Source organism: Puma concolor, chromosome A2 (assembly GCF_028749965.1).
Source record: "Puma concolor isolate L17-30 chromosome A2, mPumCon1.1.hap2, whole genome shotgun sequence".
NCBI classification, from domain to species: Eukaryota; Metazoa; Chordata; class Mammalia; order Carnivora; family Felidae; genus Puma; species Puma concolor.
This window is the reverse complement of record NC_141668.1, coordinates 166,956,196-166,969,035: the sequence shown is the minus strand read 5'-3', so window position 1 is coordinate 166,969,035 and position 12,840 is coordinate 166,956,196. Positions and strand designations below refer to the sequence as shown.

Here is a 12,840-nt window from a genome sequence, read left to right as displayed (position 1 = left end):
ATTTTGTAAATGTTTTCTTAAAAAAAATAACATTTTATGATTAATTTTTGCTAATGTACCATCACACAGTAAACTTTGTGTGTTGATTGTGTATTCACTAGCATTGTTAAGTTACTGTATTGATTCTGGTTATTTATCTGTATTCTTTTGGGTTTTCTGTATTGGTGGCACCTTCTGCAGAATGCCCTTTCTCTCTCCTTCCTTCCTTCCCTCCTTCCCTCCTTCCCTCCCCCCTTCCTTCCTTCCTTCCTTCTTCCCATCCTTCCCTTCCTCCCTCCTTCCCTCCTTCCCTCCTTCCTTCCTTCCTTCCTTCCTTCCTTCCTTCCTTCCTTCCTTCCTTCCTTCCTTCCCTTCCTCCCTCCCTGGCTTCCTTCCTTTTTTCCTTTAGTTTTGTCTTGTAGTGCAGGCTAAGATCTTCAACGCAGTGTTGCCTAGAAATGGTAATGGGAACAGCCCTGATTAGTTTTGATTTCAAATGCCAGGGAACCTTTTCAACATTTCCACCATTAAATACAATGTTTTGCTTTTTATTTAAAACAGAGGTTTAAGATTTAAAAAAAATTTTTTAATGTTTTTATTTATTTTTGAGACAGAGAGAGACAGAGCATGAGCGGGGGAGGGGCAGAGAGAGAGGGAGACACAGAATCCGAAACAGGCTCCAGGCTCTGAGCCATCAGCCCAGAGCCCGATGCGGGGCTCGAACCCACAGACCGCGAGATCATGACCTGAGCCAAAGTCGGTCGCTCAACCGACTGAGCCACCCAGGCGCCCTGGTTTAAGATTTTTTGAAGATGCTCTCTTTATCAGATTACAGAAATTCCTTTCCATTCCTACTTGACCAAGAGTCATTTTTTTCCCCTTTTCTCTCTCTCTTTATCACAAATGGATGTTGAATTGCTGTTTCTTAGGCATCTCTTACTGTTGCTAATCTCTTTTGAACAGAGAGAGAACAAGCCTTGGGTAGGCAACAGAATATCCAGCTGGCACTTAGTAACATTGTTTACATCACATTGATTTTACACTGGCTTCTTTTCATAGCAAATGATCCTAGGGTTGTTTTTTTTTGTTTGTTTGTTTTTTGTTTTTTTTTGATAGTAGGGTGTAAGGTTCTCTTCTTAAATACATTTATTTCAGTTAAGGTTTATTTAAAGTTCATGTTACATAGATAATGGGTTGGGTATACTGTGGAGGCAGCAATTATGTTGCTCTGGCAAAATGCTTGCAATCACACTGCCTGGGTTTGCTTTCTGGCTGGCTGGCCGTGCCTCAGTGTCCTTCTCTATAAAATGAGGCTATAACATTACTTGCAGGATTGTTGCAAGAATTCCGAGAGAGAGAGAGAAAGAATATGAGACAGGGGAAGTGGGAGGGGTGAAAGGAGGAAGAGAGAGAGAGAGAGAAAGTCAAACTCATAGAAGCAGAGAGTAGAAGCTTAGTAGGCACTGGGTGGGGGGAATGAGAAAAATGGGGAGACGGTGGTCCAAGCATCCAAAATCGCAGTTAGGTAGGATGAGTCAGTCTAGGGATCTAATGTATGGGCATGATGTAGCTGCCGTCCTGAATAATACTGTCTCAAGCACTGGAAAAATGCTAAGAGAGTAGATTTCAGGTGTGCTGAGCTACACACAATGGTGACTGTGTGAGGAGATGCGATGTTAATTTGCTGGACTGTAGCAATCATTTCACTATGAATACGCATATCAAATCATCACATAGTATGCCTTTAATGTATACAATACTATATATACATATTAAATATATATGTATATAGAGAGAGCTGGGATTGGGCACATGGTAGATGCTCCTGCAAGGCAGTGAGATAAAACTGGTCAAGAAATTTGGTTCGGATTCTGTAGGATCTAGGGACCTTAGAGCCCATTGGGGCATTTGGGTGAGTTGACATAAGGCAACAATAGAACCAAATTCCCCAAACCCAGAGGGACATCCTGTAGGTCTGACTGCTACATCAATTTATATCTTCTGGTTACAAGTCACTACAACCCAACCCAGACTGATTTAAACAGGAAAGGAATGTGTTGACTTGTGAAATTGCAACCTTCAGAGATGTTTCCTATAAATGGCGCCATACGATATGTGACCTTTTGTGCCTGGCCACTTTCACTGGGCATCACAGTTTTGAGGGTTATCCATTTTGTAGCATGTATCAGTACTTTGCTACTTTGTATGGCTTTATAATATTCCATTGTATGGATATGCCCGTTTTGTTTATCCACTTATCAGTTATGGACATAGGTGAATACGTAGGGACAGAAAACAGACACTGGTTCCCAGCGAGAAGGAAGAGAGTGCAGAATGACAGGTGACTGCTTAATGGGTACAGGGTTTCTTTGTGGGCTGAGAAAAGTGTCTTGGAACTAGATGAATTGATCATTGCATGACATTGCAAATATGCTAAATGTCACCGAAGTGTACATTTTAATATGGCTAATGGTTGGGGGCGCCTGGGTGGCTCAGTTGGTTAAGCATCCAGCTTCGGCTCAGGTCATGATCTCGTGGTTCGTGAGTTTGAGCCCCACTTTGGGCTCTGTGCTGACAGTGTGGAGCCTGCTTGGGATTTTCTCTCCCCTTCTCTCTCTGCCCCTCCCCTCCCCCCCCCCCCCAAATAAATAAACTTCAAAAAATTAAAGTGGTTAATGGTTAGGTTTTTTATTATGGTAAAAGATACACAATATTATATACATAAATAGAATGATACAAATATATTTGATAACTATAAATACAAATTTATATAAACTGGAGAATATATAAATAACAGAATACTTATCATTTTAACCATTTGTAAGTGTACAATTCAGTAGCATTAAACCCATTCACAGTGCTGTGTAAGCATTACCACGGTACCCAAAACTGTTCCTCTTCCCCAACAGAAACTCTGTCCCCATTAAACACTAACTCCCCATTCCCTCCTCCAACCCTGGCTCCCACCGTCTACTTTTTGTCTCTATTAATCTGCCTGCTCTAGGGACCTCATGTAAGTGGAATCATATAATCATTTTTCTGGCTTATCCTTCTGTGTCTGGCTTATTTCACTGGGCATAGTGTTTTCCAAATTCATCCATGTTGTAGCATAAATCAAAATGTCCCTCCTTTTTCTGGCTGTGTAATATTCCATTGTAGGTACGGAATACATTTTGTTATCAGTTAATGGTTACCTTTATGTTATGTGAATTTTGCCTCAATAAAAAAAGATTTCAGGGGTAGATCAAGCTTCAGGTACACTTATCTTTATCAGAAGAGGGTGTGAGAGGGAGGCTGTGCCTTCTTTTCTGCCTTCCATGCCAGTGCCCAAGTCAGACTGCCTAGGGTCCAGCTTCTCCCCTGTCCTGTTATGTTCCCTCCACCCCCATTTCTGTCTCTCCTCACAGTTCCTGTGCCTTAAGAACATACGTACCTTCTTGTCTACCTGCTGTGAGAAGTTTGGCCTCAAGCGGAGTGAACTCTTTGAGGCCTTTGACCTCTTTGATGTCCAGGATTTTGGGAAGGTAAGCTGGTGCTGAACTTCCCGCAAGCTGGGCACAGACAGGTGGAAGATTGGATTTCTGTTCTTTTCCATGAATATTTACACTGGGAAATCTAAGTGCTGTTGGGGGGAAGGACAGAGAAGTCAGACCAGGCCATACACCAGATGCAAAGGGGTTGGCTTGGGGTATGCACAACTGGGTTCTAGTCCCTGCTTTGCTACTGGTTGTGTGACCTCAGATCTGTGGCCATGCCTCTCTGAGCCCTAGGTGCCTCCTTTGTAACACAGGAATAATACCATCCTATCCTTTCTGAGTGGTTATGACGATTGCATAGAGTTAGGGGATCGAGTGGTGGGTGCTCAGTTAAGGGAACCCTGATCTGCTCACACAGAGGAGTGGGAAGGGGGAGAAAACCCTGAATTAGCTCCCAGGGGCATGGAGTATAACTGTGATAGTCTAGCCTTGGGGGTTGGAGCCTGAGCCTGTGTTCTGGCACGTGGGTGGGCAAGGGGCTTACTGAGTGGCCCATGGCCCTTGTCACAGGTCATCTACACCCTGTCTGCTCTGTCCTGGACCCCGATTGCCCAGAATAAGGGGATCATGTGAGTAACCATTTCAGCTGGCATCCTTGGGCTGACCTGGCTCCAGTCCTACCCCTCCTGCAAGTCCCCATCCCTGGCCCCCAGGCCTCTGGCTCATACCGTCCTGGCTCCCTCAGGCCCTTCCCCACTGAGGAGGAGACCGTGGGTGATGAAGACATCTACAGTGGCCTGTCTGACCAGATCGAGTGAGTGTCTGGGACCACCACCCTGTCCTGGGGGGTCGGAGGGGACATGGCCCTGCCCTGGGGGGTCGGAGGGGACATGGCCCTGCCCTGGGGGGTCGGAGGGGACATGGCCCTGCCCTGGGGGGTCTGAGGGGACATGGCCCTGCCCTGGAGGGGTCGGAGGGGACATGGCCCTGCCCTGGGGGGGTCAGAGGGGACATGGCCCTGCCCTGGGGGGTCGGAGGTGACATGGCCCTGCCTTGGGGGGCCTGAGGGGACACGAGTTTGATCTGGGAGGGGTCTGAGGGGACCCCTGGGGTCTCCCCTGGGGGTCTGAGGGGACGTGGCCCTGCCCTGGGGGGTCTGAGGGGACACGAGTTTGATCTGGGAGGGGTCTGAGGGGATATGGTTCTGCCCTGGGGGTCTGAGGGGACGTGGCCCTGCCCTGGGGGGTCGGAGGGGACATGGCCCTGCCCTGGGGGGTCTGAGGGGACATGGTTCTGCCCTGGGGGGGGGTCTGAGGGGACATGGCCCTGCCCTGGGAGTCGGAGGGGACATGGCCCTGCCCTGGGGGGTCTGAGGGGACATGGCCCTGTCCTGGGGGGTCTGAGGAGACATGGCCCTGTCCTGGGGGGGGGGGTCTGAGGGCACATGGTTCTGCCCTGGGGGTCTGAGGGGACACGAGTTTGATCTGGGAGGGGTCTGAGGGGATATGGTTCTCACCTGGGGGTCTGAGGGGACGTGGCCCTGCCCTGGGGGGTCTGAGGGGACATGGCCCTGCCCTGGGGGGTCGGAGGGGACATGGCCCTGTCCTGGGGGGTTGGAGGGGACATGACCCTGCCCTGGGGGGCCTGAGGGGACACGAGTTTGATCTGGGAGGAGTCTGAGGGGTCCCTGGCCTGGGGGCTCCGGTGGCCCTAGCTGACCCCACACCCCGCAGCGACACGGTGGAAGAGGATGAGGACCTGTATGACTGTGTGGAGAACGAGGAGGCGGAGGGTGATGAGATCTACGAAGACCTCATGCGCTCCGCGGAGCCGGTGCCCATGCCGGTGCGTGGGGCGGAGCGTGGCGTCTGGGAGGCCTCATGGCGGGGGGGGGAGGGGGGCGCACAGTCCCGGGCCCCCCAACACCGACCTGTGCTCCCCACTCTCAGCCCAAGATGACAGAGTATGACAAGCGGTGTTGCTGCCTGCGGGAGATCCAGCAGACGGAGGAGAAGTACACGGACACGCTGGGATCCATCCAACAGGTGCGGGGCTCCAACCCAGCCCAGGGGGGGCGCATGCGCGGGAGCTGGGCGGGCAGGTGCGCGTCCCCCGGCCCGAGCGGCGGCCTCTGGGCCGTGCGTAGAAGCCCGTGTGTCCCAAGCGGGCCTCTGTGTCCCCATTGTTTTGTTTCTTCTCTCTCTCTGCCGCTGGTTTTCTCTTTCATGCCATCTCCTGTCTTGAGCGGTCTCTCCTTCCTTCTTCCTCGGTCGCTCTTTCCCTGGGTGTCCCTCTATCCCTGTCTGTATCTTTTCCTGTGTCCTCACCTCTGTCCACCTGTGTCTATTACTGTCTCTCCGACCTTCTATTTTCTTCCCTTTGGCCATTGCTTTTTCAACAGCTTTATCGAGATGGGCTCAACATACCATACAATTCACCCCTTTAATGTGGACAATTCAGTGGTTTTTGGTGTAGTCACAAGGTTGTGCGACCATCGCCACTGTTTAATTTTAGAACATTTTCGTCATCCCCCCCCAAAAGACACCCGGTACCCTTTAGCCATCACCCCCTACGCCCCCGTCCTTCTGCAGCCCCTGGAAACCGCTAACCTACTTTCTGTCTCCGTGGATGTCTCTGTTCTGGGCATTTCACACACGTGGCATCCCACACGACGTGGCCCTCTGTGTCCGGTTCTCTCACCGAGCGTCGTGTGTTCGGGGTCCGTCCACGTGTGCCAGTGTCGCTCCTCTTCGTGGCTGAGCGACATTCTGGTGGGTGGGTGGACCTCATCTTGTTACCCGTTCACCCATCGCTGGACGTTCGGGTTGGTCCCTCCTTTTCGACTGTTGCGAATAACGCTGGCGTGAACAGCCGTGAACAGGTGTTTGGGTGGCCGTTGTGCATCTCTGTCTCTCAGCCTCTCTTTCTGTTGGTCTCTGACTCTGTCTCCTTGTCCCCGGCTCCCTGGGCCTGGTCCGGACGGAGGGGTCCTGCCCCCTTCATCCTGCTCTCCCCGCTCCTGCAGCATTTCATGAAGCCCCTGCAACGGTTCCTCAAACCCCAAGACATTGAGATTATCTTCATCAACATCGAGGTGAGCTGGCCGGTCCCCAGCCCTCCCGGGCGTCTGTCCAGTGGGGACGACCTGCTGGCTCCACCTGTGCCTGGAGAGTGGGGGCTGGGAGTTGAGCACTGCAGGGTGGGCCTCCTGAACCCCAGCCCCCACTCCTTCCTCCGAGTAGGACCTGCTTCGTGTGCACACTCTCTTCCTAAAGGAGATGAAGGAAGTCCTGGGCACCCCAGGTGCGCCCACCCTCTACCAGGTGTTCATCAAATACAAGGAGAGGTGAGACCCAGCCGGCCAGCCCAGACCCCCGGAAGTCACCCCGTCCTGCCTGCGCCGGGCATTTGGACGACCTTGCCCTCAGAGGCTACCGGACAGGCAGGGCTGTTCCCTCTCTGCTCATGGGCAAGGGAAGGGACTGCCCACTTGTAGGTCAGTCCCCAGCTCTGCCTCTGCCGGGCTGTGTGGCACTGTAGACTCACTGAACCTCTCTGAGCATCTGCTGCCACATCTGTAAAATCAGCGTGGCGCAGAATGTACCTCCCAGGGTGACGATGAAATAAACGGATGCCTAAAGAGCTTGGCACAGGGCCTGGCACACAGTAGGTGCTCCGTAAGTGCTTGTTAGATGAGTGAACATTGAGGAGACAATATACCGAGTGCTAAGCGTGTCTTATGCATCATCTCCCTCCGATGCTTCAGTGGCTCCATGCGGGAGGTGCCATTGTCATGCCCATTTTACAGATGGGGAGACCGAGGCTCAGACCATCTGGGAAGAGGCGGGCCTGGACTGACACCCAGATTTGCCTGACCATGGTGCGGGCCACCATTACCCGGCCACCTGTCCTTCCCTCAGGTTCCTCGTCTACGGCCGCTACTGCAGCCAGGTGGAGTCAGCCAGCAAGCACCTGGACCATGTGGCCGCCGCCCGGGAGGATGTGCAAATGAAGCTGGAGGTGGGGCCCGGGCGCCATCTGGGGGGCTCTCTTACCCCTTCCCAGGCCCCAGGGGCAGTGGGGAGGAGACAGAGCTGGTGCTGCTACTTTCCACCGCAGCCCAGCCAGGGTTTGGGGTGGGAGGTACTGACCAGCTGAGTGGGAGAAAGGGAGCAGGAAGAGGTGGGCGGGAGCCCTGAGCCCTGACCCCCGCTGAACCCCGACTCTGGACTCAGTCCTGACCCCGAACTCAGCTCTGACTCCAGGCTAACCCCCAGTCCAGCCTGCGCTGAGTCCCAGCCTTGGCCGTGCCCCAAGTCTGGGCTGAGCCCCAACTCACACCGAGCCCTGATCCTGGGCTGAGCACCCCCCCCTCCCCTGCCCCGGAACCAGTGTATCTACAGGGCAGAAATGAGGACGGGCCACCTGCATGCACCGTCCATCCGGCCTCGTCGGTCTCCACTGTGGGGACCCTGCAGTCCTGTCCCCCGCTCCCTCCCCAGCTCCACTCAGCTCCTGGAATCCCGCCTCAGGCAGTGTTTGCCAGCCTTCCAGGAAATTCTTCCTTCACTATTTCCCCGATGATGCTTCAGGTTCTAGAAAAATCCACACCTGTCTCCACCTCATCGTGCTCATCTCTTTCTCTGACCCCCCCCCCAGGAATGTTCTCAGCGAGCAAACAACGGGAGGTTCACCTTGCGGGACCTGCTGATGGTGCCCATGCAGCGGGTGCTCAAGTATCACCTCCTTCTCCAGGTGCACAAGTGGGGGCCCCCAGGCAAGGGCTTGGTTTGTCTCCCTCTCCATGTCATAGGCGTGGGGGCAGAGCTGTCTTCCCGGGGCTGGGGCCTGGCACCCTCTGGGAGGAAGGAGGAAGCTGGCAGGCCAGGCTTGTCTGGAGGGTCCCCAAGAGGAGAGGGCAGGCCCAGGTGATGTCTGTCTCCATGGGCTGTGCAGGAGCTGGTCAAACACACGCAGGATGTGATGGAGAAGGAGAACTTGAGGCAGGCCCTGGACGCCATGAGGGTGAGTGGTCACACACAGGCGGTTACACGTTGGAGGCAGTGCAGCCCGGGGAACGCGGTCACACCCACGGGCAACCCCTCCTCTCATCAATGACCACACACCCATGTGACCAGTGAGTGATTCCTAGCGTCTCCTTGGGGACAGTACATGCGGGGATGCCCTTTCTACGCCTCCTGCCAGCCCCTGGTGGGGGGCTGACCCCCTACACCCAACCAGAGAGGGGATTGGCCAGGGCGGGGGGCCCAGGCTCACCCCTGCCCTACCCCCAGGACCTGGCACAGTGTGTGAATGAGGTCAAGCGGGACAACGAGACGTTACGGCAGATCACCAATTTCCAACTGTCCATCGAGAACCTGGTGAGGGGGCAGGGCAGGACGGGCCAGGGGTGTGGCCGCGGGGGTGGGGTGGGAGGGTGTTTGGCCTCCCCCTGGGTGGCCCCTTGCCAGACCCCCTTCCTGCTGCGTAGGACCAGTCTCTGGCCCACTATGGCCGGCCCAAGATCGATGGGGAGCTCAAGATCACCTCAGTGGAGAGGCGCTCCAAGATGGACCGGTAAGCAGAGCCAACAGATGCAGCAAAGAGCTGGAGCAGAGGCGGGGCAGGATTTCCAGTTACACCAGGGGGTGGGGCCTAGGTGGGCGGGCGGGGCGGGACCAGCGTGGACGTGTGGGTGGAGCCAAGACCAGCAGGTGCTGGGACCCGGAAGGACCTTATGGCCGAGGTCAGGATGGGTAGGCCAATCCTGCCAAGCTGGCCACAGAGGAGGAGAAGGGCGGGAGTCCTAGACGGACGGCCGGGTGCGGCTAGGAAGGTGGAGCTGGTGGGGAGGAGCTGGCCGAGGGGAGCCAGACGGAGGCCCCTGACCCAAGTTGCTCTCAGGTACGCCTTCCTGCTCGACAAAGCTCTGCTCATCTGCAAGCGCCGAGGGGACTCCTACGACCTCAAGAATGTTGTGGATCTGCAAAGCTTCCAGGTTCGAGATGATTCCTCTGGAGAGCGAGAAAACAAGAAGGTGGGGCTCCGAAGCCAGATCTGGGGTCCCCAGTGCTGGGAGAGCTGAGGCTCTGCACTCGAGCTTTAGAATGCCCGTGTGTGTGTGTGTGTGTGTGTGTGTGTGTGTGTGTGTGTAAGACACACATGGTCTTAGATTTGTGCACGTATGTTTGGTTCTCCCAGGCAGACCCTTACAAGGGTGCCCGCACCCAGTTTCTCCGAGGGGCAGAGAAGCTGTTACGAGGCTGACCCTTTCCTCCCCACAGGGGTAGGGGTGAAGAGGGTGTGTGGTCCCATCCTCTGCAGACTGGGTGTCTTCATTCTGAACCCTGTTCCCTGCAGTGGACTCACATGTTTCTCCTGATCGAGGACCAAGGTTCCCAGGGCTATGAGCTGTTCTTTAAGACACGAGAACTGAAGAAGAAGTGGCTGGAGCAGTTCGAGATGGCCATGTGAGACCCGCCTCCTCCCCCACCCCCGTCCTCAGAGGACTCTGCAGTGGACAGGGGCTGAGAGGCAGTTGTGCTCTGTTCCGTAGGGCCACTCTGAACCTCAGCCTCCCCATCTGCGAAATGGGAAGCATAGGCTTTTAATGCTGTCTGCGTCCTCAGAATGTCAGTGTTCTGTGTGTGAGCTTCAGCCGCCAGCCTGAACCCCTCTTCCTCCTCCTTTTTCTTCTTTTTCTTCTCCTCCTCCCCTTCCTCCCTCTCCCCCTCCTCCCACTCCTCTCCCTCCTTCTCTTCCTTCTTCTTCTCCTTCCGTTTATCCTTCCCCTTCCCTTTCCTCTCCTCCTTCCTCTTTTTCTTCTTAATGTTTGTTTTATTTATTTTGAGAGAGAGAGCAAGAGTGTGTGTGTGTGTGTGAGGGAGGGGCAGAGAGAGAGAGAAGGAGAGAGAGAATCCCAAGCAGGCTCTGCACTGTCAGCACAGAGCCCGAAGAGGGGCTCAGTCTCACAAACGGTGAGATCGTGACCTGAGCCGAAATCAAGAGTCGGATGCTAACCTGACTGAGCCCCCCAGGCTCCCTTTCTTCGTCTTCTTGAGATGAAGCTCACGTGACAAAAATTTCGCTATTTTAAAGTGTATGATTCAATGGCATTTAGTGCCTTACGATATCGTGTAACCACCACCTCTAAGTTCCAAAACATTTTCATCCCCCCAAAAGGAAACCCTGCACCCATGTAGTACTCAGTCCCCATTTCCCCTGCTCCCAGCCCCTGGCAACCACCGGTCTGCTCTCTGTCTCCACCCAAATGCCCATCAGTGGAGGGCTGGAGACATGGCTTCTGGTTTATGTATGGCTGCCCCGATACGTCCAAAGGGCAGCACGTGTTGGTACTTCATTCCCTTGTGCGGCTGAATACTGTTCCGTCATGGGGAATTCTCTCCCCTCTCCAGCTCCAACATCTACCCTGAGAACGCTACTGCCAACGGGCACGACTTCCAAATGTTCTCCTTTGAGGAGACCACGTCGTGCAAGGCTTGCCAGATGCTGCTGAGGTAGGGGTCTGGGGGGATGGGCCCGGGGCCTGGGTGCGGTCAGCTCGTCCCCCTCAGAGGGGCTTCTCTGGCTGTCTGTCCCCTGGGTTGGGAGGTGGGAGGCTCTCCCTTGGGCTTCCGCTTCTGCATCTCTCTCTTGCCCTGAAGGGAACCCAAGGGCACCCTTCACGTTGTTGGCAAAATGATCGGCTGTGTCCAGTCAACATCACTGACGTCCCTTAATCTCCCCTTGGCATCCCAGAGGCACTTTCTATCAGGGTTACCGTTGTCATCGGTGCCGGGCACCTGCACACAAGGAGTGTCTGGGAAGGGTCCCTCCATGTGGCCGACATGGGCAAGGTACCAGTGGGAGAGACTGGGGCAGATGGGCTTGGTCCTGTGGGGGGGATTTCCATGCTAACTATTTCCTTCCCCGCCCCCCATAGATTTTTCAGGAACTATGAAGAAGGTAAGACCCCCATTCTCCTTTCTCTGTATGAGAAATCATGGGGGATAAGGAAGGGTGACCCAGGAGACCCCAGCAGTGGGCATGGCCCTTTGCTGGGTGCTCACATAGGAGCTGAGGGGGCCCCAGGCTGGGCCTGGGGAGCCACACTTGCAGTTTCGCTGTCTCCCTCCAGGATAAGCCACATCGCCGACCTCAGGACAAAAAGCGGAATGACCTGGGTGAGTCTGAGGTGGGGTGGGCGTTGTGTGGGGCAGGAGGAAGCCTGGTCTCTGCCCCAGATCTCAACAGTTATATTAACGATCACATAAGGTCCTGCTTGTAAAACTGTGAGCCATTGGTTGCAGTCCTAGAAACCCGAAAGGAATTTAAAGATAACCAACTGGGGGCGCCCGGGTGGCTCAGTCGGTTGAGCGTCCGACTTTGGCTCAGGTCACGATCTCGCGGTTGGTGGGTTCGAGCCCCGCATCGGGCTCTGTGCCGACAGCTCGGAGCCCGGAGCCTGCTTCGGATTCTGTGTCTCTGCCCCTCCCCTGCTCATGCTGTCTCCCTCTCTCTCTCAAAAATAAATAACATTAAAAAAACTTTAAAAATGACCCAAATTATTTACTTGCTTTGCTCAAACACTAGGAAGAGAAGGCATGGGGCAGTAGCCATCCTTGCAAAGGTGCTCTTTATCTTACTGTCCAATTTCTCCTCTTCACTGCCTCTTTTTCCTTGCTTTCCAACGCGGCACGCCTCTGGTGGTCCTTACCTCCTCTCCTCTTGATTCTGTGCCACAGAATCTTATCATGATGTATAGTTTCAGCAGAGTGCCCTCCCCTCGAGGATGGGGAAGTGGAGGGCACAGATTCATTTTAGCCCAATGGCAGGGGGGAAAGGCTGGACTCATTCCTATGTTGATGAATTTTGTGGCATCACAGCAGTGATGGGTGCCTTGTGTTCAATATCTACTGTATACGTGGTCACATCTGGGGCCTCTCATCCTCCAGAAGCTCTGAGACCAGTGGTGAGGGAGAGAATTTTAAGACATTACCTTGTAGTGGGCGGACTAGAAGGTTCTCTGGAACATAGAACCTGGGGGACTTGACAGATCTGAGCCCTCAGGGAAGCCTTCTCAGAGGAGGAGACATTTAGGCAGACATTTGATGGATGAGAGGGTTAGGCAGGTGAGGAGGAGGGCAGGGGTGTTCCAGGCAGAGGGAATGGCATGCGCAAAGGCTGGGAGGCAGGGAAGCCAGGCAGCATTAAACACGTGAGAACAGTTTGGTGTGGCTGAGGAAGTAAAACCTTTGCTCATAATAACACAGAGTCAGTGTGCAGGCTCAGATTTCATATCTATCTATCCGTGTCTATGTATATTCATATATAGATGTCAATGTACAAAGATCTATAGATATCTATAATCTGTGTCTATAGATAG

The 12,840-nt window shown here is 54.1% G+C and overlaps 1 protein-coding gene across 4 annotated transcripts in view; it reads left to right on the top strand.

The window, feature by feature from the left end:
- VAV1 (vav guanine nucleotide exchange factor 1) overlaps window positions 1-12,840 on the top strand; it is a 46,900-nt gene that overhangs the window by 17,568 nt on the left and 16,492 nt on the right. For all 4 annotated transcript variants that reach the window (XM_086699286.1, XM_086699284.1, XM_086699283.1 and 1 more), the window contains exons 2-19: window positions 3,387-3,503; window positions 4,026-4,084; window positions 4,201-4,269; window positions 5,189-5,300; window positions 5,405-5,500; window positions 6,481-6,549; window positions 6,698-6,801; window positions 7,376-7,475; window positions 8,115-8,210; window positions 8,412-8,480; window positions 8,750-8,836; window positions 8,947-9,032; window positions 9,360-9,492; window positions 9,816-9,925; window positions 10,871-10,972; window positions 11,214-11,311; window positions 11,398-11,420; window positions 11,593-11,638. In XM_086699286.1, the coding sequence (XP_086555412.1) occupies window positions 3,387-3,503; window positions 4,026-4,084; window positions 4,201-4,269; window positions 5,189-5,300; window positions 5,405-5,500; window positions 6,481-6,549; window positions 6,698-6,801; window positions 7,376-7,475; window positions 8,115-8,210; window positions 8,412-8,480; window positions 8,750-8,836; window positions 8,947-9,032; window positions 9,360-9,492; window positions 9,816-9,925; window positions 10,871-10,972; window positions 11,214-11,311; window positions 11,398-11,420; window positions 11,593-11,638 (1,576 nt within the window). The remainder of the gene's footprint in view (window positions 1-3,386; window positions 3,504-4,025; window positions 4,085-4,200; window positions 4,270-5,188; window positions 5,301-5,404; window positions 5,501-6,480; window positions 6,550-6,697; window positions 6,802-7,375; window positions 7,476-8,114; window positions 8,211-8,411; window positions 8,481-8,749; window positions 8,837-8,946; window positions 9,033-9,359; window positions 9,493-9,815; window positions 9,926-10,870; window positions 10,973-11,213; window positions 11,312-11,397; window positions 11,421-11,592; window positions 11,639-12,840) is intronic.